This window comes from Xiphophorus hellerii, chromosome 22 (genome assembly GCF_003331165.1).
Source record: "Xiphophorus hellerii strain 12219 chromosome 22, Xiphophorus_hellerii-4.1, whole genome shotgun sequence".
Classification (NCBI taxonomy): Eukaryota; Metazoa; Chordata; class Actinopteri; order Cyprinodontiformes; family Poeciliidae; genus Xiphophorus; species Xiphophorus hellerii.
This window is the reverse complement of record NC_045693.1, coordinates 7,791,944-7,814,375: the sequence shown is the minus strand read 5'-3', so window position 1 is coordinate 7,814,375 and position 22,432 is coordinate 7,791,944. Positions and strand designations below refer to the sequence as shown.

Genomic DNA, 22,432 nt, shown 5'->3' with positions numbered 1-22,432 from the left:
CTCTTGAACTCAGAGATACAAATTGATCCCAAAATCTATTTTTATTTTTGTTAGCTGTACAAAATACATATACATATTCATAAATTTTTTTAACAGAGTACTAAATCCAAAAGACCTGACAACAAAACAGACGAGCAGACCAGGACCATGGCGAGACGAGAACATCAACGCAGCCTCCATAGCGGGGCACGGTGTGACAGGGAGAGACAGATGCATGATGGGGATTACAGAGAATGCTGGGATGAAAGGCCGCGTCAGAATGGAGGGCGGTACTGCCACATCCATTCAAAGTACAGCCAGATCATGTCAGAGTGCAAACCTGCCACCGTACAGAGAAACTCCTGGAAGTCCAGGTTTGTCTGTGTGGGATTCATCCTGCTAGTGGGAGCTGCTTTTTTCTTCGCTGAAGTTCAATTCAATAGCATAAGTGACTTATTTAGCAGGTAGAAGGTCATTTTCTTTTCATGCTGCTCCTCAGGTCTTCTGGGCGGCCATTTTCACTGTAATAGGCTGAAATACAAAGATAAGCATCACGTTGTTGTAATTAATGAATTATCTGTAAAGTTGAAAGATGTGGAAGAAAAAATCTCATGCACAAATTACTAGAACTCTGACTCAGTTCTAGCTACTAAGCTGCGTGTGAAGGCACTTTGAGAAGACAAGGCCAGATGATGAATGGATCCATATGAGTAGCTGCTGAATATGTATGCGGCGCTGAGGCCAGGCCTTTGTGTCGGCTGCCTGCGTCCACATACCTTACTGCAGTAAGGACACTCTCCAAAAACAAGGTTGAAGCTCTGCCTGCTGGAGGGGAGTGCTCTCAGCCACTGGAGGAAAGAAAAGACTCGTTGATCTCGTCACCTTGGACATGGTGACATTAACATGTTTCTACGTGCACTACTCCTTTATATGAATATCATTTTATATTCATATAGAATATAATATGGTTTAGAGGGCTTTTCAAAGAACAAGGGCTCCTCCTGCCACCTTTCACCAGATCCTCAGATCAGAGAAGCAGAATTTGAGTAAATGCAGAGGAAATACAATCGAGAGTTTATTCTTCTATGCTTTGAAACTCTACCAGAGTGATACCTCTTCACTTCTGAAGACTGAACTTCGGCATTAGGTGCCAAACTGACCAGAAGCTGCTAAAAAAAAAAACAATTGCTGTGGTCCTCAGCAGTTTATTTGATCTCCTCTGGATTTGTTACACTGACCTTCTCTGCCTACAACTCCTGGTTATATTTAGAACACTGAAATCATTTGTATATATTACTGGGTTGAACAATTAGCTGTTATTAGAGGTGTGCCGATCGATCGGCCACCGATCACACAAACTGATTGCCTGTATCTCAGTTCGCAGCCTGCGTGTGCAGCTGATCTCCTTTTTCCTTCACACTGCGAAAGCGCGCAGCATCAAATCCTAAGCAATGTCACGTGGAACTTCAGCGCTCAGAGTGAAGGGGGACGTTTGCGTGTTGCAACGGAAAATTACCTTGAGGATGAAGCACGTCAAAATGCATCAACACAACAAATCTAATATGACATTTAAGACACTTGACGGAGTTTAGCTATATCTAGGCTCACTGCAGAAAAAAAAGACATCCAGAGCGATCAGACAGCAGGTAAAAAGCCGCACACAACTACCAACACTCACCCGGAAGAGCATTATGGTCAGAAAGCTGAACAAATGACCAGAAAAAAGTTTAAGTCAACCGCGCTGCGCTAGTGGTAGTAATATTTCTTAGACGTAGCGTCATTCAACTTCCACCAGCAGTGAACTCTCGCACCAAACGTCTGCTTAACGCTGCAGCATGTAGCTTAGACAAACAAAAAAAGATTTTACATATGTATTAAAACTTTCGCTATGTCCTAACATGAGACAGATCATCTCTGAAAGAAAAAATTATAATCGAGCTCCAGAGTTGTGACATTTATTTGACTAATAGCGATAATTTAGGGTACAGCTTTACTGTTAAATATTATTTTACTGATTGCAGGTTTTTCTGTTGTCGTTTTGACTTAACAGCTGATGTATTGTGCCTGCAAGTATTTTGCATGTTTATGTCAAAATTAAGTGAATGTATTACCAAATCATTTTTTTATTTTGCCAGATCACATAGTAGCATTTATACCTAAGAGGCCAATCCAGATGATCGGCAGCGATTGGTGATCGGCCCTCATAGGTGATCGGAATCGGCAGCAAAAAACCTGATCGGTGATGCCACTACTGTGGACTGAGTCATGTCCACACAACCATACTGTTCCACTATAAGCATAAATCTGTCACACAAATGATTGTAGCATCCTCATTTATTATCCAATTTCTACAAAATGACTTAAATTATAGCTGAGAAAATAGCCGATGTTTTGATTAGTAAAATATGAAACCAGCCATAAGCCTTGATATTCTGAGTATTTTAGCAAAACTTATTGAAAAATCCAGGTGAACGTATCTCTATTTTTGTTTAAATACATAATAAATTTGTGCAACCAAATATTGTTTTGAGCCATTTCATCCCAGTAAAATGCATTTAAGTTTGTGGCTGTAATGGGACAAAATGCGGAAAGGTTTGAGTATGAAGATCTTTTCAAAGGTGTTCTAAATTCAGGAGTCTTGGTGATGGAGTCGATCTGTTTCCATACCTCATAGAGACAGGCCTGATGGAACGGCTGGCCACAGCGGGGGTCATTACACACTTGATCTGGGATGGCGTCTTCAAGCCGATAGGAGTAACAGATGCCACACTCCACATTGAAACTCTGAAAACACACACACACAAACCCGGAAACATCCAGTGACACTTTCTAAAATGTTCTGGTCACTCATGGAGTCTCTGAGCACAAACATACTAAATCAACCTCCAAGCATCACCTGCAACACCCACTCTGCACTCTGTTGCAGCTCCACTATCACACCTTCAGGGCACTCTCTCTTTGCATTTCTGCGTAATGAGAAGCTTCTGTTTTTGTTTTTTTCCCCTCTTCCCCTGGAGCCATCCATTAAGAGAGAGGATGGCAGGTTTAAAAAAAAAAAGAAAAAAAAAATCAACATCTGGTCAACCCAACTTTTTTGCACTCCTCTGAATGTTAATGAAGCTGAGGCATTAATCACCGTGGCGACAGTAGATAAACACAACGCCCTTTCAACCCATTCGCAGAGAAGGGAGGGGAAGGAATGATTTTTTTTTCTTTTAAAAAAAAGGAGAGATAAATGGTTTTGCGTGATTAAAGCGGTTTGATAGTGAACAGAATTCTGCCATCTTTGTTATTCTAATGATCTTATCTGTAAACAACCCAATTAAAGGAGCAGTTGTGCCCACCTCTAAAAGGAAATAAATAAATAAATAAAAAACATGGAGAGAAAAATATGGAAATGATGGAAAGAAAAAAGCAGTTGTGTACATCTGCCCGCTTAAAAGTTGAACATGCACAGCTCCCGGAGCTAATCCTGATGAGAACGGACATGTTTGAAATGGAAAAGGGTGCATCTGTGTGACATACAGATTTTTCGTGGGTGGCCGGTGACGGGAATTCGATCTCCAAAACATCCCGGAGGTTGTTCAAGACGCTGGAGTCCGGGTTCCTGCCAGCAAACCACAGACAGCTCCTTCACACACTAATTAACCACATGCAAATGAGCCTGCAAAGACACTGAGGGATGATTAGGACACTTTCACCACTGCTACACAACAAGGGGGAGAAAAAATGGAAAGGCTGCAGAGCATTGGTTTGTTCACACAGAGGGAGGGAGAACTTCCTGAGCTCTGGAGCAAATGCTGCAACCTGTGGTGAAATTAGAATCGAAATGAGAAGTAATCATCTTTTCTTTGCCTAAAACTCTAAGGGATGATCAGATTATCTCCAAGCAGCTGAACTGGTTCCCACGTCAGCAACGACATGGCTTCTGGAGCGCCACGCATCCCGTAAAACACAGAACTGGCCCCATCTCACAGGGGCATCTCAAATGAAAATCTCTAATTTATTTCAATCTCAGCAAAATAAGCAAAAATAAAGCTTGAAAAATCCTGAGTACATTGGTTGATCAAGTCAACATTTGTTTTTTTTATTATTCCTGCAAATCATGAAATTCCTGGGCAAATTTAGATAAACTCAAATCAATAATACTTTTAAAAAAAGCTGGATTAACCTAAAATTAGTTTAAGTTTAATTAAAATAGTTATTTCAGTGCTTTGTTTGGCAGCTAAACTGAACCCAGAACACCCAAACAACCTGGGGTCCTGTTTGAGACCCACATATAAAAAAGATAGCAAGGTGCTGTTTGGATTTTCAATCGAATGTGGGATTGTCAAAATGATTGATAAGTTGTACAAAACCTCAAGCTTAGATGTTCTTCTGCGAATTTTCTCCATTAATTTATCAGACCTGGAAAACAATAAAATCAAACTACATAATTTTCAAGACCGCCTTAGAAATCTGCATAATATAGGACTGAGCAATAAATCAATAATAATACTGCAATGGACATGTAATCAATATCAATAGGTAATATGTCAGATAGAATTCCTCTGAGTCAGAACCGCACAGCATTCTGGGAGATGTAGGCAGAGGAAAGGCTTTAGCCATCTCACAGCCAGGTAAGGAAGATTGGTGGCATCAACTGACTCACTCACTTTGTGGTTACCTAGCAACAACCTGTTGAATAACTTACAGCAGCATTTGAAGGTTTTACCACCATGCCTCATAACTGCTTAAAAATAAATAACTGCATGGAGTGAAAACTGTGGATAAAACAGGAAATGTCAGGAAAGTTTTGCAGTATTTCAGGTATTTAAAACAAAAAGCTGATCAATAATTACCAATCGCCTAATATTAAACGCTTGTAGTATAAGTGTGCCAAGCCCTAAGTAATATATATATATTAATATAGACAGCACACAACGACCTGGAGAACAAATGATTGTGTCGTCAAACTCACCACATGTGCATGTTGGCGTTCAGTTTATTCCTCAGCGGAGTCACCACTGCAACAACAGAACAAAAGGTCGGTCTTGGTTCTGGATGTGAATTCTGATAACAGCTTTAAATTTAAACTGAAGTTTGTCATCACAGATTCAAAGCACCTGCAGATCCTCCAGGATTGTCTGGGAGCCCCCTGAGAAAAAAACAAAGTTAGTCTGTCTCAAAAGAGCAGCCCTTTGCCCCCCCGTCTGACGGCGCCTCTACTGTCGCATGCGAGCCCTCGCTGCTTCCAGCTCCACGGGGAGCGCCGTCTCCGTGCACCGCTCATCACTTTCATATTTGTTTTTCCTACATGCAAAAAGCAATATTTCTGGGCGACCTTCCGTATTTGAGGGTCGCCGCCCGCCTCTCGTCTCGGCGGCTGAAGTGTGCGTGTGTTTAATATCTTTAGAGTTGCATTGCTAGGCAACAGGCGAGGAGTTGCACGACCTTGGGCTGACAGAAACAATGGTCGACAATTGACGTAGGCTTGAATAGAAAGCAGAGGCTCAAAGCTAGGCCCGGTCGGCTGTGGTGAGTGAGAGCGCGACATCCAGGAAGCGTGTCGTTTGATAAGGCGGCACACAACGACCAACACCAGCAATTTGGCTGAAGACAGGTGGAGATCAGAAGAAGAAGTAGTTTTTTTTTCTTCTTTTAAGCAGCAAAAAAAAAACAGTGGTCTCTCTGAAGTCATCCTTAATGGGTAATTACAGCCATAAAAAGACATTGATTAAAATCATAAGGGTTAAAGGTAGCGTTCTTTTGTAAGATCTGTCATTTTACGAAACGACTTTCTAAAATGCAGTTTCAGTGACATTAACGTGATGACATTCATTACTTATGAAAGAAATATAGTTTCATTAGAATCATAATTTTATTTTAGACAGTGAATTAATAACATTGAACACAAGGACGGTTACAAATTCAAACCTCTATCACCTGAAAAACATTTCCAAGATTAAAGGACTAAAGTTCTAACTAGATCTAGAGAAACTCATCCCTGCGTTTATCTTTAGTCGCATTGATTACTGCAACAGCTGCAGCTGATCCAGAACGCTGCAGCTTGCAATCTCATTAAAGCTAGGGAAATAAACAAGTCATCCCAGTTAGATTTTAAATATTTCTGTTAGTTAAATTGCTGAATGGTTTAGCACCATATTAAAGATCTGCTGCTGTTGTATCAGCCCTCCAGACCACTCAGGTCAAACATGGAGAAGCATCATTCAGATTCTATGCACCACAAATCTGGAACAAACTTCCAGAAAACACTGAGTTTCTTTAATTCAGGCTTAAGACCAATTTGTTTAGAGCTGCCTATGATTAATAATAACTGGAACATCATAAATTCTACTCTGGATTGCAACTTTTCATTACTTCTCTTTATTCTCCCACTGCGATATAATGTTTCTTTTTTTTGCATGTTAATTGCATCATGTTTTCATCATGTAAAGAATTTTGAACTGCTTTGTGGTTGATAAGTGCTACACAAATAAACTTGACTAATCATTTTAGCACCTCGTCTCACACAGGAAGCAAAAACATGCCACCCGATTTTAGTGATTGAGCTTTTTAAATATTTATAATCAAGAAAAAGGTACAAAAAAAAACCTCACAAACAATAACTGGAGCAGATTAACATGACCCCAAAAGTCATTTTTTGTGCAGCAGTTAATAACTTACTGCTGCTCATTTTTATTACCGATTTTGCTTTTGCTGATTTATATGGGCTGCCTCTTTCCTAAGTCAAAAATATAAGTCAATTATTTATTCAATTATTTTGATGCTACAGGTTAAAATTTATATATTCAGAATTTTCATAAATATTTTCTATATACATCTAGACATTTTTTTGTTGTTTTTAAAATATAATTGCTGCAGAACCAGAAAAAAAAAAAACACTTCTGAAGACAGGAGTGTTATTAAACATGGCAGGTGTAACTAGACTCTTTTCTCCCTGAGTTTTGCTTAAAAGGCACAGATCCCTCTGAAGGAAGCTGTAACGTTCGGTATGCTGCATGACCTCCAGGCAGCAGCAGTCACCTATTTATAGTTTCCTGCAAACTGAATCATAATGAGAGGATGCTTCATGCTTTAATACATTGTGTCAGTTGTTGGGGTGTAATGCAGTAGATAAACTTGTGTGCATGCTGTGAATTCCTGACTTAGAAGTGAAACTGTGTCTGTGGGCTCCTACCCACCATGATCGGCTCCCAGCAGGCAGCACTCTGGCAGCATCTTCGGGTGTCGCGGATCCACCTCCACCTTGATGGAGACGTTGTTTCCTGCACACATTCACATTCAAAAATGCTTTATAGATCCCAAAGGGAAATTAAATAATAACTTGATGTGGGGCTGGTAGGGACGGGTGTGTAATTCAGCCGCATGATCCCACTTAACGTGGGTTTAAAGAGTCAGCATCCTGTCCACTGACTGTGAAAAGTATGGAGCAAAGAAGAAGTCGCTTCTTATGACGTCACAAGCAAATCAAAATCTTTCTAATGAAGTAAGAGAAATAAGATCCTAACTCCCTTTAATCTATTCATATTTGCAACAAAAACAGTTGATTGCTTTTGCTTTTTCCATCAACGAAATATCAGCTGCGACGACGCAAACTTTACCTATGGCGATCCGCCTCATCGTGTCGGAAAAGCTGGGTTTCTCCGGCTCTAGAATCCAGGTCTTCCTGTCGATCTCATCCAGGACGTCCCAGAAGTCCGTCAGGGACTCCAGAACCAGCAGGAACTGGCTGTGGAGCTGCTCTAGAGTACTCTGCGAAACAGCACAGGGGTCAGCGACAAAATGCTACATTCTGCTTTTAAATGGACATTACTGAGAGACATGCCATCAACTGAAACATTATCCACAACCAAACCGATCAAAGTAAACAAGAAAAACTGGACTAAATATGTACAAGTAAAGATTTAGTCAGAGTTAAACACAGAGGTGTAGGTTGGTGCAAAAAGCTTCTGCCGTGACATTTTCAGATTGAGAGGAAAGAGAGCATTTAAAACCAATCGGTTAAAAACTGCAGCAACTCAAGCTGCAATAAACACGCTCACATAAACACGAGCTCTGAAAGCAAAGAAAGAGACGCTGATAGAGGTGCGGGAGAGCAATGCAGATGGAAGGAGAGGGAAAAAAAATTAGGGGAAAAAATGAACCAAAAATTATGGGTCATTGTGCCAGCACAGTGCACACAATTAAGCTTCGTCCAGGTGCTGAGAGCCTCAGCAATTACAGCCCAATTAATGCCAGCGCTATGATTACAGTTAGAGCCCAGGATAACTACTCGAGGCCCGGTTCAGCTGTTACTTAAATTCCTGCTCGATCAGAGAAGAACCTGAGTGAGAGCTGAAGGCTGCAGAGGATAAAAGGAGTTGAGTCAGAGCCGAGCGTTGCTCCTTGGCTGTCTCAATCAGTTCTCTTTATCTATGTATGATGTCTCTCCCTGACCTCCATTCAGCTTTGAGAGCAGAAATACTGAAGATGCGGTTACATCGTTCTGCTTTTAACCTGATTCAACTATTCATCTCCTCGCTGATGACCTCAGAAGCACAGTTTTTTTTTTTTTTTGCAGAAACTTATCTAATGTACGTAGAAACTAAAAAGGAAACATAATAACTGTCAGTTACTGCATTTAATTATTTTCACAAAAAAAACTAACGTACAACAGTGTGTTCATAGTATTTGTCTGAATTTACTTTTTTGAGTCTAAAACTCTGTTTATGTCTTAAACCTTTCACCAGAGACAAGAAAACTCGCTCAAAATTTAAATTAAGACAAATTGAGAAATTTCATCACACCTGAATGTTTAGTTAAATGTAAATTGGTGGTTTAGATAATTTGGTGGTTCTAAGAGAAGCTAAGAGAAGACAGTATCTAAACTAAAGTCGGTAGGTAGACAACTGGACATGGAATAAAATATAGAATAACAAATTCTTTTCCATATTCGCTCTGAACTCATCCAGACATAATTAAATATTTAAACTCGACACTTCCAGATTTTCTAGAGTCAGACTGAGGAGTCTTTGTTATCACATGTTTATACACCAACTCTATCTTCAAATATGCAGTTTCTGGTGGTTGACATATGGTAGAACCTGCAAGCACAAAGGACATGAACAACAAACACACACACGCGTGCACGCACGCAGGTTTATTTCTCTTCCACATCTTGTTCCTTACAAATGCACTGAGTGGCACATCTTGGCCCTGTAACAGAGCAGGCAATAATTACTCATTCAAATGAACATGTCAGGGCTGCCGACAGACAGGCCCTTCCCCCTGCATGCACACACATAACACACAGAAAACACACACTTGGCAAAGTTAAGACCATGCACACACGCATATATGTGTGCACACCCCAACACACGCACACACGCTTCATGTCGCAGAGTGGGAGAGATCCATCAACGGCCCAGCAGGCAGACAGACTCCATACGGTAGCGCTGTTCTAAGCTGCTCCTCACTGTACGCCTGCCATATATCAGCTCTCTCACACACACACGCAGATACACACACACGCATTTAGCTTCTTTCCTCTAACCCACCAACTCTCTGCCTCTCTGACTTCTTTTAACAGCTCTTACTGACATATCTCAGCTCAGCTCTGCACTCCTCACTCTGCAATCAGGTTCTTGACTTTATTACACGCCAGGAAGAACAGTCCAGTTCAGTGCTCCATTGGCGTGTGCGTGTGTGTGTGTAAGCGACACACAGACTCGGAGGCAGTGACAGAGATGAAAGAAGAAGGACGACAAACAACAATAACGAGGGAAGCACAGGGACACAAAGAGCCCACAGCTGGTTCTACATCAAAGCACCTTTACGGCAATTATGGCGGACTAAATTTGAGGGGCTAAAAGGAAAAGTGTTAATCGAGCAGGTGGAAACCCGCTTCGTTACATTATGACTCACAATGATTCAAGGATTTCTGTGGAGCTCTTCATTTTCTTCTCCTCCTAAAGTCCTCAATGCATATAAAACTATGAGAGTGACGATGCGTTCACCTCATCAGATTAAAAATGACACATTTTTGGATAAGAACAAAAAAAGAACATTTGTTGTTTCCACAAATAAATCTGAAAACATTTAGGTACGTTTCACACCTAAATTTCAAGATTAAAAATCAAACATGGGGCTTGAGATTTCCACTCTGATGTGAGAATGTGAGATATCCATAACTGAACTGTTGAACATTTATGGTGGTTAATTTGCTTTCACCATTCAGTTGCAAAGACCAAACCACGTAGAAATTGGTGTAAGTTGTGTTTCTCTTAAAATTGGGCTGTTCAGAAAGCACACACCTCCAGATTGCACCCACACTCAGCTGTGCTGCTGCCTAGGAGACCAAAGTATTTGTGTTTTATGACTCAGAATAATTCAAGCATTTCTGTAGCAATACAGCTTACAAAACAAGACATCACATTCAATGTTTCAGTAAAAAAGGACAATTTCACTGTTATGTTTATAATTAAGACCAACACAGTAAAATCATTTAAAAGGTTTCACGGATCACAAACTAAAAAACACACATTTGTTCAGTTTTAACCAACCTAAGTATTATAAACTGTGAACTAGATTTGACCTAATATCAGTTCAGGTTCAAACAGCTGCTCAATGTAGACTGAAAATATTTACCAGAAATCTTTTTCATACATGAATATGTTGCAGGTTTAACAAATTATCAAATATAAAAACCCTATAAAATCAGCCAATACCAGTTTTATTATACATATTTCAAATTTTGAATAAAAAATGGAAACCTTCAAACCAGACACTCTGCTTCAGTCTCTAAGCCAGCTTGATGTACAACAACGTTTTTACAGACAAGTTTTCTTGTTTTGCCCCTCACAGTTGAAAAGAGATAGTCCTCCTCTACTCCGGATGAGAAACATTTGAATTTGAGGTTTTAATTAGGGTTGTAGTCAGGACTGTTTGACCTGAAACCAGACAAAACCAAGACTTTGAAAATGTTGTTTCCAGGCTGGTTTCCAGTCCCTTCAGCGGGAACTTGTGCTACGAGTTCATGTTCCCCTTTACCAAAACACTGCGACATTCTCAGATTGGCACAGTTCTCAGTCCATTTTGACCCAGTTTTAGAGTGTTAATAAGGTTAAGGAGGAATTTAGTCCACTGATTTTATTCAAAGTCAGGCTTTAAATACAAAACCTGTCAAAACTGAAGAGTGGATGAACAAACACTGGGTGGATGGTTGAATAAAAGAATGATGATGCTTTTATAGATGGACGGTTGCTACGCTTAGAGAAGACAAGAAATATTTTTCCATACTCTATTTTCATTTATATGGCCTGTTTCATTTTTCCAGACTGAAAAACAGATTTTGATCACATTCCACACCTTTCCAGACTTTATAAAGCCTATTAAACTGTGAAAAAATTTCTGGTTCTGAGATTTAAAGTTATGGTCAGGTCTATACTTCTTATCTCTGCCCCCACCTGAAGCAAACAATGAGACTAATGAAACTCGTTCCTGCAGAGGAAGATGCAACTGTTCAGTACAAGTCTAAAGAAAAAATCTACATTTCTAAATCTAAAATTTCTTAGATTGTCAATTCCTAATAGAAAAAAAACCCCTAAATGCAAGTTTCAAACAAAATGGTTTTGGTGATGTAATCACACAAAGTCATAACTGATCTTAGTCTTAATGTACACACTAGTAATACTTCTCCCGTTTAAATTCAAGACATATTAGAAACAAAGTCATAGTATTTCATTAATTAGAAATGTATTTACCTGCACAGATTCTCATCACCCTTTATTTCATAATGGAGTGGATTCAGTAGAACTAACTATGGCCTGGTTAACGTGATGGGATACTAAAAAGTGAGAATGTATATTCAGAAAAATATCTGAATATGGTGGTCCACCTTTTGGCAGCAATCCATACCTGTGGTGTCCAGGTGATGGTCAAAGGGACTGGCAGGTCAGCTGAACAGTCAGGAGCCTCTGCTGGATGCTGTGGACGCAGCAGATGGAGGCATCAGAGAGAGATACAAGGGAAGAGTTTAGGTTAAAACATGTTTGGGAATTAGAATGGCCCAGTCAAAGCTCAGATCTGATCTGATGCATAAAATTCTAATAAGGTATTGGAAAACTTTGGCAAATCCTGCTAGTTATTCTATTTGCTTAATCAGCTCTAAAATTCAACAAACTTTTCAGGTTTTAGATATGGAAACATGTTACCGTTATGTTACCGTTTTCAAATGATCCATTAAAATAAATGCTATTTCACCTTTTCTTTATTAATTTAGAGGAATACATCTTTCTGGCAGCATTTATTCATTTTAAAGAATTAAGCAGAGTTAGCCAAGATAAAACCAAAGTAGAATCTCACTAAGAAGCTTTGGTAAACTCTCTCGGTTCACCTTCAACATTACGAAACTCTTTGTCCTTCCCCAGTCCTCCCTCACTCCCCAGTCATCCAAGTCTCCATGCGTCCATGCCAGTGCCGCCTCTTCCAGAGCTGTGTCTGGTGAGGAATGACCTGGCGCTGGATCTGGGGGAGGCAGCTGGAGGCCGGGAGGTGCCAGAGGGCTGAGGAGGGCCAGGTGGGCAGGTGGGCACAGTGTGGGGTCTCACAGTCCTCCCTTATCCCCGGTGGACGTCATCCCAGCTTAGGTAAGCACCACCTCACCATGACACCGTGCCCACACTTTGCAACTCTGAGCTCTTTCCACTCCTGCTGCCCAACAGATGCCTTCATTGACTTTGTGCACTAAGAAAACTTTTTAAAAACTATTGTACTTTAAGTTTTAACTTATATTGTTATCCAAGTTAAATTTAGCTGAAATTCAAATTAGGATGCCTAATGAATGATATGAGGAGATCGAAACTCAAAAAGAAATCTAGTTTTTAAGTTTTGGAGGACTTTTAAAGTGTCTAAACAAGTCATAGAAAAATTCAAAGGGAGCAATAGTGTTTTATCATTTAAAAAATAAAGAATCAAAGGATTCTTTTAGATTCAAATTTTTAAATACTGATTAAATCAAACCAAAACAGACCTTAATGAAAAAAAAGAGCTAAATGTGGATAATTCTTCAACTCTAAATTACAACCAGCCAGCAAATAAAACTCAACCAATACGGTATTTAGAGCTAAATTATAGTTATCATCACTAATGTATAAATATAATACTTTAGTTGCAATGGACTGCTTGGATGCAATATTTAGTAGTAAATTATGTTTCCCGTGCCATGCAGATCCTGCATGCCAATAATATATCTGGCCTGTTGGATGGACTTTCACTGCACCTGAGGCCGATAATAGATGCAGGTCTTTAGTGGCTGACAGGCAGGTAATGATACAAAACACAATATATAACATTACTTTCTAGAAATCTTCATAGATCATACTTATGCTGCAAAAAGTGCCTTATTCTGCATTTCATTGATTTTTACCACAAACTGAATAACTTATGTCTGGATTTTTTTCAGATTTCTTTTTGTGACTTAAGGTCTTTTCATGACTTAATACTGAAAAGACTAAGTCTTTTCATGACTTAAGGTCATGAAATACAGTGCTTCAACTATGAATAGTCTGCAGTACATTATTTAACATTACCCAGTTGGTTTTAGGGTAATGTACAGCATGTGCTGTGATAGCTCCATGTATCCCTAGACATTGGTTGTTATGGTCATTCTTTCTACAAATTTCAGTGTCTGAGCAATTTGCAGTGCCTAGATATTGTTTGTTTTTATCTCTGTTGCCATTTATCGTTCCTACTGGCAACCCAAAATGGTGTCAAGCAGATGATGTAAGACCACAACTCACGAGACAGTGGTCACCTCAACAAGAAATATTAGGATGTGTCAATATCGCAAGATCTTGTATGATGAGCTCTTGTTACACCCTTAGTGGCCGAGAAGCTAAAGTTTAAACAAAAAAAAAGGTGATAAATAAGTCAGAATATTCACAGTATTGGAATCACATGTTTCCTGAGTAGAGCTGTGATCCTCTCCCATTCTGTCTGCATGAGTTCACATTTACCTACAGTGGTTTGCATTTGTATTTCTCTTCTGATACCCCTAAATAAAACAAAACCAATTACCTTCAGAAGTCAACATGTTACTAAATAAAGTCTACTTGTGTGTAATTTTAAATCTTATTTGGGGACAATCTGTGAACAAACAGCATCAAAAATATTAGAAACAACTATTGAATCAGGTTTGCATATCAAAAATGCAAAGAGTATGACATAACCTTAAACATAAATATAATGGCTGCCCACTTAAGCTGACAGACTGGACAAGGAGATCACAGGAGTAGCAACCAAGATGTAACTGTAGAGGAGCTACAGAAATGCACAGCTTTGTGGGGAGAAACTGTTGACTAAACAAGCATCAGCCACTCATTCCACAACTCTAGCCTTTTTGGAAAGCGTGGCAAAATGGTTAAATTGTTGAAGGAAAGCCAAAGAAATTCTTGCTGTGTTTTGGTAGTATGCTTGTAGGAGACACAACAAACATGTGGAAGATAGTGATCTGGTCAGAGACTAAAATCTGACCTTTTTTTTAAATCAGCATCCAAAATTATAAATGTGGTGAAAAAAACTAAGCCTCCCTCTCTTTTTTGGCCAAAGACTAAAGTGCAAAAATAAACTGAAATGAGAAATGAAATGAAAGCATTGACTGACAGCAGCAGTTATGCAGATTAGTGTGAATTTATTGGTTTTCTCTGTGCACACAGGAAGGTTTCTCCATCCTGCTGAGGTCTGTGAAGAGATGCATTATCAGAGTTACATCTCAGTCACAGCAGGTTATCGTGTCTCTCCACATCCTCTCCAGTCTGACCTACATTTAGGGGCACAGATGTAAATCACAGATTCGCTATCATATAAATGAATGTTTCCCAGTATGCAGTTTTGGAGAAGTTGGCCTGTTGTGATTTGGACTCACTGCAGGTCGCCTGATGATGAGCAATTTTTTTGGAGTGACAGCGATCAAGTTGCTGTAAAGTTGCTGTGAGTGGCTCACCTTTGACTTGAGTTTAACAGTGAGAGTGTGCTGTCTTCCAGAGGAGTCCTCTGCCCTCAGCTTCAGTGTTTGGAAGTCCATGTCTATGAAAAGCATCCTGAGGAAGGACAGAGCTAATTAGACCTTCGCTGCTCTCAGTGCCCACTCTTGATGTGCATTTTTAGAGGCAGAGGTCCTGAGGCTCACATGGAGACATGGAGAAATTGTGATGAAGAAAGAGAGTTGTAAAACGTGGGTTTAATCAAAAACGTAATTTAATAACAGAAAACGCAATTTCACTAAAAACAAAAAAAGCTACCCAAACTAACTGAGATCTATGTGAAAAAGTAATACCCCCTTAAACCTAATAACCAGATGTGCAATCACTACTCCAATGACTCACATTCAGCTTTTCTTGGTTCATCAGTCTTTTGCATCCTTATGGAAGAATGTTGTCCCACTATTGTTTGCAGAACTGGTTTAATTCACCCACAATAATGAGGGTTCTCAAACATTGTAAACCCGTTTAAGGTGGAACACTCTGTTACTACAGCAGAAAGCAGAGCAAAATTTTATAAGTACAATGACGCCACCTTGACGGAACGCTACAGACAAGATCGATTCCTAATGTGAGTTTGATTCCTAATTCCTTGAGTTTGTTAAGATCAGGCAGGAAGTGTTTTTGCAGATCTTTTAGCCTACTCAGTGTTGTTGTACAGTTTCTATTTAAGAGCTTCTTTGATTCTGCAGGTCAGGCAACAATGAGGCCTGGGTGCGGCTAATGAAACTGAACTCAGCTGTCTAGAAATGTGGTTATAGCAGTTAGTTTTTGGTTTAACAAGGGAGGCAATTATACTTCCACATAGAGTTCAGCTGGTTTGGATAGCTTTTTTACCTTGATACATGAAATCAAAGTTGCTTTTTTTGTATTTATTAAGATTATGTTTATCTGGAGGGAAAAGGGGAATTTTGAATGGTTTCTCCACATTCTGTTTTCTTTTTTGAAATTTAGACAGACCTAGAAAATACTTAAATTTCATACATGAGCAGGAAATAACTGGATAGGCCATTAGGACAGGCACTTTACTTAGAAAGTAATTGTCACTGCATTGCAGAGACTCATACTGTACTTAAAATAATGCGTCTCTGGGTGACTTCAGATTTTGGAGTCATCCTATAAATCAGACTCTTCTTCATGTCCTAAATTAAATCTATTAACAGGACAAAATGCTGATGTGGCGCAACCATTCACCAACACCTCTGTCAGATTTACGACACCATGACCGTTTCAACGAGTGATAACCAATCAGAAGTCCACCTCTGATCTACTGAGGTCTGAAGACAAAACACTGATCTGAGACAAAGCATCTAAACAACCCTTGTCCAGATTTACAGTATATTACAATGGTGCTCTGTGATGAGGCTGGCAGAGTTGTATATCTAGCCAAGATTTATAGAGGGGAGCGAGAGATAAGTGATGTTCAGACACATACTTAGGGACATGATGGAACGACGGGAGACAATGTCCATTTGGGTTGCGCTCATAAAAATGATCAGGCCTCTCACACTGAAAGCCACAGAGAAGGACAACAACCCACGACAGCATCGACATATCAAAGGCAAACACAGTAACATCTTCAGGGAGTCCTCAAAACAGCCTCAAAGTATAAATTTATGTAACTGGTCACAAATACATACCAGTCAAGTAGAGGTGAGCAAAAATGGACTCAGAATTTTATTATGATATTTTGTCGTACTATCATAATGATAAAAATAATGATGGAAATCTATTTATTACTTCATTTTTAGGCAACTGTATGGCTGTGACTGCATGGCACAGAAATCATAGCGTCACAAACAAAAAATGTTAAATTGGCTTCTTCAGGACCCAACTTAAAATGTTTGATTTGTATCACTAAACTGCACACAGCAACAACTTTTAATCATATTTTCCAACAATGGAGAAAATATATATTTTTTAATAATGTCAGTTTTGTTATTTTGTGTTTTAATAGCATTAATTCAAAGTTGTTCAGACCACAATAAATCAAAATTCTTATAATGATAAAAAAAATTTCATGATAAATGATGCAATAAAAGCCCACTGCTACTTTCTAGATCACTTAACAGATCAACTTAACAGATAAAACTTAAAATGAAAACAATATCATAATCTTTTTTTTTTTTTTAGTCCAGTGGTAGCATCATTCTGTGTACCTGTTTCACTGTCAATAAGACCAGTGCATTGAACAAAGCAAATATAAGTAGGTAAATTAAGCTAGCATTAAGATTCTGAAATGACATTTCCAAAACCTCCCTAAAAATTGGAAACTAGAGTTTAAAAACCTGGCCTTTGCCAGCAAACCAACTAATTAAAAATCAGAGCAAACTGGAGAAGAAAAGTTTTAAATAATTATGTCGGTATTAAACCCCCTGGATGAATAGGCGGCTGATTGCAACTGCATCAAAAACATCCACATGTTCATTTCCATTGCTACAGGGTCTCACACCCCAGAGATCAGGGAGAAGCTGCCACCCCGATGATGGAATCAGCATGATAGTCCCACCTCTTGCTGGGAAGACTGATGAGAGCTTCCCATTTGCAACTCCCCAGCAATGTGAGCCACTTCTACACCATGCAAATTTGTGTGTGATTCTCTATTGTACTCTGTGCATGTTGACAGTGTGATTCATGAATAGTGCGATCAACACTTTCAGTATGTTGTATCACAAAACACACATGTAAAATGCAAACAGAGGGCCGTGGCATGTACAAATGGAGGGCACAAGAAGAGATATGTACTAATTTTATACAGGATTAAGACGTGCAGATTCACGAGTCTGGCTTGTGGTGTTATTGTGGTAACCGGGACACCATCATTACTTAGAAACTGTAACCCGGGAATTCCCAGAACTATTAGAGATCATGTTTGTATTACAGGATTAGGGGAGTAATTTATTAGCTGGCCTAATAATGTAAGAAAAACAAAGATGGAGGAAAAAAGCTTGTGTTAGTAGACCTAGAAGGCCCAGCAAAAAACACCAACACAGTGTGACGGAGTGATAACACCGCAATCGGAAGACATGAAGCCCTGCATGTTCTCCAACAGGTTGTGAACACGGAGCACCAGCTGTGCCCATAATGAGCCCAGGATCCATCAGGGTCATGTTTCTGGTGGAATCAAGTGATAGCAGCTGACCTACTTGACCCCATTTTCCATTAATTAGCGCATTTTTTATCACAGGTTTGCCATTCGCAGCCTAACAAGATGACCAAACTAGGAAATGCCAAATAAAGGCACGTGGAGGGGAAGAGAAGACTCGCTTTACCTGGTCCAATCAGCAGGCAGAATTACAGCTGAAACCCCCGGTGGCTATTAGCACGGCACATACCAATTAAGACGCTAAGCAAATCTCGAGTGCTTTAGAGATTGAGGCCCGCTGTGTATAATGCTTTCTAACCGTAACACCGCACTGAAAATGATGTCAGTCCCATTTCTAGCATTAAGCATACCTTCACCCCCCATCTCCTATTAAAACCTGAGAGTCTTCAATTAGAGCCATTTGCATTTTGCTAATATCATAATTGCAGTCGTGGTCATTAATAGGAAAGTGGAAAATGAGTGTGGTAGTCAAGGATTAATCCGAGCAGAGGGAGAACACATATCTTCCTGCTAACTGCCTTCTCCTGACGACGGTATTAGCCGGGCTCGTCAGCGCACGAGAGCTGAGCTTTATTAAAGGCGACCTGGATTTAACTGTAACTCAATAACTAAAAATAAGGAAGTCATTAAGAACCCCTCGTTAATGTGGGCGTGTGTTGTTGAAAGCTACAGGAGAGGGAGAAAAAAAAAAAAAGAACGACTGCTCCATTTAGCCACATGAGGCAGGGAGGTTTTCATCACACCAACTTGATTCTACCTCTGGGGAATAAACAGGAAACTTGAAAAACAATGTTTGGAACTTTCACATCCACTGTTGGTTTAGATTCTTAGCTGATATGATGATCAGTTAACAGAATATGCTCCATCAGCAAGTAATTCCACTGACAAATTGCTTCCACAGTGTCCTGGGACCATGTTAGTGGGAAATGGAACCATGTTAACAAGCTGTTCATTAATAAAAAAATTATTGTTTTGGTATTAGTTGATTTCCTTTGTAAGCCAAAACAGTTATCTAAAGCAGAAATTAGGTACAAATTGATTCAGTGGAATTTCACACGGTTGCTCTGAAATACATTTCTCTGAAGCTCCTGAAAACTAGAAAATTACAGTTTAATTGTTTTATTTTACAAAGGTATGCAAATGTAAATTGGGTTATACTTTAGTAATTTTCAAATTATTATTTTTTCTATTATTGGTATCTGCATGGGTAAGGGGTTAGTGGGTATTGTCATGTTGTTGCTGCTCTCTACATATAAAATACTTCTGGATCAGTGCTTCTGTGTTTTTTTGTGTTCTCAAACCTCCAGTCAGTAATGGCAGATGGTTGTTCACACTGAGCCACATTCTTCTAAAGGTTTCTTCCTGTTAAAGGGAAGGTTTTACTCTCCACTGTCGCTACATGCATTATCATAAGCGATTATCTACGGTCACCACTAGTTCCTTCAGGAGCAGTGAATGCTGCAAGTCAGTGACTCAATGTAATTTGCACTTTAACAAATACTTCTCATCTCAAATTAAGTTTGCGCTAAATTGCTATCAAATGATTCTGGTGAAAATAAAATGTCAGAGTATCATAATTAGCCCCAATATTCCTGTTTGCAATATTTGTCTAAGTTGCTTTTCTTTTGCTTTTTGTTTGTTTTAAATCTACCATTCAACAAGAGTGGACACTCATTTGTCTCGTAAAAAACACCTCGTTTAATATCATCAGCACCCAAATAATAGAAATGTGATTGTTATGTAATTTTAACTTTTTTGACTGTGTTGCCTGAACAACTTCAGCCTCCACTGAAACTGTTCAGTGGGAACATTTGTGTGTCTGTAAAATGACTGTTAAAACTAACTTCGTTTGAGCGTTTTGTTAACACTCCTTTAATAATTTTTCTGTACTTACTTATCCCATCCGACAGTCTCCATCTCAGATATGAGCTGGGAGTAATATCGAGGAGGCGGGACGGAGCGACCCTCGGGACATCGATTTAGAGCCACTTCCTGCAATGAACACGCAAAAAGAGCAAATCATACCGCTTCAAGTTTATTGACCAAAATCATTTCACCACAAGTCAAACTGTATTAGAGCCACTTTCCTCTAAACCACTTTAATCAATTGAATTCTCATAGGATCGTTTAATAACATAAAGAAACAATCTAAGGTCTACGTGTGCATCTTTTGCTTATAATTATACATATCACATGTCGTTCTTGTCCTTACCAAGACGGTTTTCAACTCCAGAATGAAACCGCCAAGATCCACCGACTGCTGCAGCCTCTGTGAGAAAGACATCCTTGAATGAAGGTATAATGAAGTGACACTGTCTATTTTTGCTTTCCTTCAGCCAGCCGTTCAAATCAAACACAGTGTTTGTGATTAATGCGTGCTGCCACCCGTTTAAATAATTAATGATAGCTTAAAGGCTGTGAAAATAATGAACTTTGCAGCCCAGGGTGAAATATCAATCTCATCCAAATAACCCTGAGGGGCCCACGTAACAAATGCGGACATTTTCCAGGCAATGTTAATTAAACAGTGGGGGGAAGAAATAGAAGGGCACAAAGAAGGCAACATGACATGGCGATAAATACACAGGAAACGACAAGATATTAATCAGAGATGACAGACACAACGTTTCACTTGATACCGTGATGCCACAAGCAACTGATTATACATTTACCTGCTTCACTATGTGCTCATATTCACGCAACAGGTGTCTCAGCTGCCAACAGCAGTGCAGCCTGCAGAGACAAAAGTTAGGAGCAAATGCAGCTTCTTTGGTTAGAAAAACACTCCCTATGAAATCAAGCTGGGCTTTAATGCAATTATTAATAAAGTAGGGAGACTCTATTAGTACCTGGCCCGCTTCAGTTGGAGATCTGGAGGGAGAAGTATTCTTATTCTGAAGTCTCTTTCCTGGAGAAAACATACCTTGTAAATGTAATGCAATGACAAACCAACACAAAGTTAAGCATAACTGTAGAGTGGAAGGAAAAGGGTTCATGATTTTCTTTTTTCACGAACAAAACAAAAATCTGAAATTGCAATTAGTTTAAAACGAATTTATTTTGGGGAATCAGAGTAAAAGGCTTGAGTATAGACTGCAACCCTTACAGATGACCTGTATATTTCAACATGACCAAATAGAAGAGTAATGCAAACTTTAAGGGAACCTCACATCCTCCCATCATATTCTGTTGCTTCCATGTGATTTGACGAAATCAATAAAACAACTGTAAACACAGAAAAAGCTGTAAAATTTCCTGGCATTCTGTTTACATTATTTAAGTGTCTTCAATCACGCAGATGCTTCAACAGGTTGGACATTTGCTCTAACCGAGAAAATAGATTTTTACGCGAGAATACCCACCTGTACGGTTATAAACCCATCATAGACTGTTTTCTTCTTGTTGAGAGGTAAAAGCAGCGGGTTATCGCGTATTAATAAGCTCTCCATTGAAGTTTATGCAACGTTCAGCTGTCGAAGAATATCAATGTCGAGTGTTTCCACGCAAACGTCAGTAATCCCACCCACGCATGATATGAGACGAACTTTCAGTAATTGGGTGAACTACGACAGGCTAATTTGCTATGCTTCAAGTAATGCAGTTAAAAACACAAGAAAAGCCAAACCGATAGCAAGATATCGCTTCCCGCCACCAAAAGCAAAACAGTATACGTCATCCAGTTGCCTTCGAGGGCCTTCGAAAAATATCGGAGTGTACACTTCCGGTATTTCAGTGTTACATTTTAACATTAGGGATATTGATATTAATACAACTTTTTCATAGCTAAAGCTTGATCATGTTAGAGAAAGCAATGTGATGTTTCCATTTCATGATAGTCCTTGCCGAATATTTTGTTGCATTCGCGTTAACTCGTATATCTGAACTAGAGTTGAAGACGTTTTATGGTCCCTTTCATAGTCCAGTTCATGCCCTCGTTTCACCACTTTTTTAGTGCTCTACTTCCGTATTAAAAATAGCATGTCAGTTTGTTTTTAGAGTACTACTATTTGGAAGAATCGGGCAGGTAAGCATTGCAAATTCCTAATTTTGGATTCAATTTAAACATATATATTTTTAAAACATTCAAAAACATGCAAGAATTTTGAATTACAGAAGGCTACTTCTGTAATGTTCCTAGATATGTCATCGTGGTTATGCTAGTTTTTTTCTTAGAAGACAGTCGGTCGGTATTTTTGAGGGCATCACTACAAAAACGCTAGCATAACAAGGGGTTTGGAAGTGGGGCAGTGTCATTTAGTACTTGCAGCAAGAAGGGTTTTGGGTGTGAATCCCAGTCTGGAATCTTCCATGTCCTACATGTGCATTC

At 39.3% G+C, this 22,432-nt stretch overlaps 2 protein-coding genes across 6 annotated transcripts in view; one reads left to right on the top strand and one right to left on the bottom strand.

Annotated features, from left to right (window-relative positions):
- Nucleotides 1–22,432, top strand: part of vrk2 (VRK serine/threonine kinase 2) — a 161,355-nt gene that overhangs the window by 18,914 nt on the left and 120,009 nt on the right. The window contains exons 13-15 of one of the 4 annotated variants that reach the window (XR_004337851.1): nt 12,390–12,608; nt 17,442–17,559; nt 20,339–20,401. Coding sequence is in view for 2 of the 4 variants with exons in the window: in XM_032553397.1 (XP_032409288.1) it covers nt 97–447 (351 nt within the window). In the remaining 2 variants the exon portion in view is untranslated. Of the gene's footprint in view, nt 1–96; nt 2,499–12,389; nt 12,609–17,441; nt 17,560–20,321; nt 20,402–22,432 lie in introns of those variants that run through there. The other 3 variants (XR_004337850.1, XM_032553398.1, XM_032553397.1) reach the window with 3 other exon arrangements.
- fancl (FA complementation group L) lies at nt 400–21,773 on the bottom strand. 2 transcript variants are annotated; one of them, XM_032553400.1, is made up of 14 exons: nt 21,468–21,773; nt 20,955–21,013; nt 20,778–20,838; nt 20,318–20,374; nt 20,000–20,097; nt 14,963–15,059; nt 11,878–11,946; nt 7,584–7,734; nt 7,164–7,247; nt 4,940–4,985; nt 3,505–3,586; nt 2,647–2,763; nt 756–827; nt 400–510 (listed from the first exon to the last, which is right to left on the bottom strand). In XM_032553400.1, exons 1-14 carry the CDS (start codon nt 21,552–21,554, stop codon nt 475–477), a joined length of 1,116 nt encoding a protein of 371 aa, XP_032409291.1. In that variant the 5' UTR covers nt 21,555–21,773; the 3' UTR covers nt 400–474. The 2 variants fall into 2 exon arrangements, with proteins under 2 accessions (XP_032409291.1, XP_032409290.1); XM_032553399.1 differs by lacking the exon at nt 400–510 and having other exon boundaries at nt 603–827.